This window comes from Convolutriloba macropyga, chromosome 1 (assembly GCF_964194025.1).
Source record: "Convolutriloba macropyga chromosome 1, txConMacr16.3, whole genome shotgun sequence".
Classification (NCBI taxonomy): Eukaryota; Metazoa; Xenacoelomorpha; order Acoela; family Convolutidae; genus Convolutriloba; species Convolutriloba macropyga.
Window position 1 is genome coordinate 33,901,752 of NC_134468.1, and position 3,432 is coordinate 33,905,183.

Consider the following 3,432-nt stretch of genomic DNA (forward strand, 5'->3'; position numbering starts at 1 on the left):
ATAATTTTTTTTTCGGTTATCTTAGTATATGTCTATATAACATGTATATTCAAATGTATAAGCATATATACATGTATGCGAAGATAGACACAACTTCGTCTGATCTAAGTGAATACTGTTTTTTGGTACACGCATATTTGATTGTGCGTGCGTTTTTTGTTCCGCGTGTTTTTTAAATGTAGAAGTGAGTAGAAAAATTGATTGGTCACGTTACAATAAACACACAAATGTTAGCAAAAACACGTTGAATAAAAATACACTACGCTCGCTGTTGTTCGAACTGAACATATTTTAAACATTGCAGTTAGTTGAAGGACAGCTAGTTTCTTAGCTTATAATTTCGGTTCAGTTGTCAATTTGTTCGCTTTACTTTTGATGGGATGTGGTCCATCAAATTCCAAGATCGAACCTCGTGAACCTGAGGAGAGGTTTGTTGAAACTAATCCAGTTGTCATAACCGAATTAGACCCTGGCACTGTAACTAGCACCACCAACTCAGACGTTCCGGACTCAAAAGAGGTGCCAGCTCCGGCTAAGTCACCCTCGTCGGCTGTGGACGAACAAAAAGTTTCAAATTTGAACGAACCGGGAACTCCCGCTAAGTTGTCATCACTGACAGCGGTAGAGGACGAAGAGATGTATTGTGCTCCCACGAATAAAAAAGGTCAAATTGAGGACGCACCAGAAGCCGAGGAAATTGAAGTTCCTGGCATGAGTTATGAAAACGCCGGCGGCAGCGACAACAAGTCCCTTGTCATCAATGAGGTCACCCAGAATGACGACGAAACTGAAGAAGACCAAGCTGGTGAAAGCTCTTCAGAAGTCAAATTGAAATCTCTAGACACTTTAGAAAAGATTGAAACCTACACAAAGGAAAAATTCGCCGAAGTAACAGCCGGCATTTCTTCAAACGCTAGAAAGGAAGATATCACAAAACCTGTTGAGAAGTTGAACCAGCTGTACAGAACTCTAAGTAAGAGAGCCAATGGGCAAGTTGGGCAGTTTGGGGGTATTTTAGATAAGCTGAAATTGGTGTCCTCAGTTAAAAGTTTGCTAGAGATTCCTAGAGATGAATATTTTGAGAACCCGTTACACAAAAATATCAGTGGACTGTTAACATTGCTTTGGAACACCTCAGATTGTAGTAAAGATATCTGTTCGAGTGTCACTAAAGACGGACTTCACTGTACAATCATTAGTCAGCTAAGCAAGCAGCCAGAGTTGCAAGTGGAGAAATTGAAAGACAGTGAAGGGAAGCAGCTGTTGAAGCCAATAGGAAGGGTGAAAGCATTCTTCGCAGTTCTATATAACACGCTGAGGATCCAAGAAGACTCCAGGAGAGTTATAAGAAAAGAAGGAATAGTCCCGGTGTGTCTCAAGTTAGTCTTATTTCTTTGCGCTAGTTCAAAGTTTCTAATTTTTGATTCTTACTCAAGCTAATTGACCAAGAGCCTGTGAAAAGAATAAGATTTTTCATTTGGATACTAAGACCAATTCCCCTCATTTTTAGATTTTCTGATGGAATAGTATATCTCCTTTATGGTCGATTATCTGCTATCGTTGAATTGTCATGGCATACTACCTGGTAAAAGAGATGTTTGGAAAACTTTGTTCGTTTAACGGATGTGTCGGGTGCAATTTTAGGAAAAGATATCAAAAACTGCGAAACTGTTTTTCATGGATCATGTAAACATTGGGACTCTTGGAAGACTGAGTACCGGGACCTTTAACTCTGTTTTAGATTTCTGAGCACGTCTCTACTCAACATCAAAGCAAAAGCCCTCCTTGTGCTGGCATTCGCTGCTGACCTCGACGAGAGCAGTGACGTCATAGCTGCCACTGAGTCAAACATGCGCTTCATTGTCCTGTCTCTTCTTGAGGGTGCTATCAAACTACCTAGTCATCGCGGGACTAAGTATGGATACACTGTTGAAGAACTCATGCAAAGTTTGTCACGCCTTGCAATGAACAAAAACAATGGTCTAGAAATGATCAAACTAGACATTATTACACACTGCAACTCAGTTCTTATCAAAAAATTCTCAGAAGAAGAAGTTAAGTGGACGTTGGAACTGCTTTGGTCCCTTTGTTTCCTCGAAGAAACGCATGCTAAGGTCAGGGAGAGAGATGAAATGATCGAAAGGGTCCGAGAGCTGACCAAACATCCTCGAACTGAAATATCAAAACCAGCTCATGGAATTCTATTTGAGATTGAAGGTGCCCACCCGAGTCATTATCATACCTTCTACGAGTACGAAAAAGTTGACATTGATGATGATGAAAAGTTGCCTGAACCCGACATACAGGAGGAAAGACATATAATGATCAGCTATTGCTGGAAACAACAGCCAGCTGCTATCCGGATTCTTCAAAAATTGCGACAAAAAGGACACAAAGTTTGGATCGACATTGAGAAAATGGAAGGCGATTCAGTAGAGAAAATGGCAGACGCAATTGAGAACTCCTCCTACGTAATCTGTTGCTTCTCGGAGGATTACAGTCAGAGCCAAGCGTGCAGATCTGAGGCTACGTATGCTTATAAGCAGAAAAAGAATTTAGTGTTTGCAAAAGTGCAGCAGGACTTCGAGCCTAAAGGATGGCTTGGTTTAATCTTAGGAGCTGAGATCTACTATCATCTGTTCGACGAGTCTCAATTCGAGACTCATTTTGACAAAATGATAAGTTACATAAAGGATAAAGACGCTAAGGTACAGAAGAGCGACGTACAGCAGCTATCCAGTCAACCCGGTTCGTCTGGGCCGATCAAAGGTTACATCCAACCCTCACCTGATCCAAAGGGACAAAATTCTGCGTCAAATTGGTCTGAAGAGGAAGTTGCGAAATGGATTCAACTTATCGGCATTCAAAGTGCATCATCAGTCATCAAAACCCTAAAAGGGATGAACGGGGAGCAACTTATGGAGCTATTTATCTGGCAGAATCAAACACCTGCATTCTTCCTTGATTTTTGCCAAAAGACTCTCAAGTTACAGAACCCAATGGACCTTATAAAATTCAGTACATCAGTGCGAAAACTAAAATGAGTTATTTTATGCTGATTAGTTTATTTTAAAGCGAAAGCGCTATTGTTATGATTGTTTCTTAGTTTACTTATGCAAATGACTTGGAATTACTTAGCATTCTAAATTGAACTGTTTTGGTAATATGAATGAAACTTCACCATAGTTGAAAAATTAAAACTCTTGTTTTGAAAAATTTTGTTTTGCGTTCGATACGTTTCCTGAATTCCGTTTAGCGACTGCATCATGTTAAATCTAACCAAAACATAATGAGCAATTGAATAACTGTCTCGCTTAGCTGTTTTGTGGTGCTAACAAGGTCATGGTCACAGACTGAGGTGAATTCTGTTCATACCAATTTCCAGCGTTCGCCGGTGTATTCTGCGCTCCAATTGCATAGACTGGGAAAAAA

General features: G+C 40.2%; 1 protein-coding gene across 1 annotated transcript; it reads left to right on the forward strand.

Annotated features, from left to right (window-relative positions):
- Positions 1–240: 240 nt before the first annotated feature.
- On the forward strand, positions 241–3,216 carry LOC142348353 (uncharacterized). The gene is made up of 2 exons (XM_075399670.1): positions 241–1,379; positions 1,742–3,216. The coding sequence occupies exons 1-2, from the start codon at positions 376–378 to the stop codon at positions 3,042–3,044; spliced, it is 2,307 nt and encodes a 768-aa protein (XP_075255785.1). The 5' UTR covers positions 241–375; the 3' UTR covers positions 3,045–3,216.
- Positions 3,217–3,432: the final 216 nt, after the last annotated feature.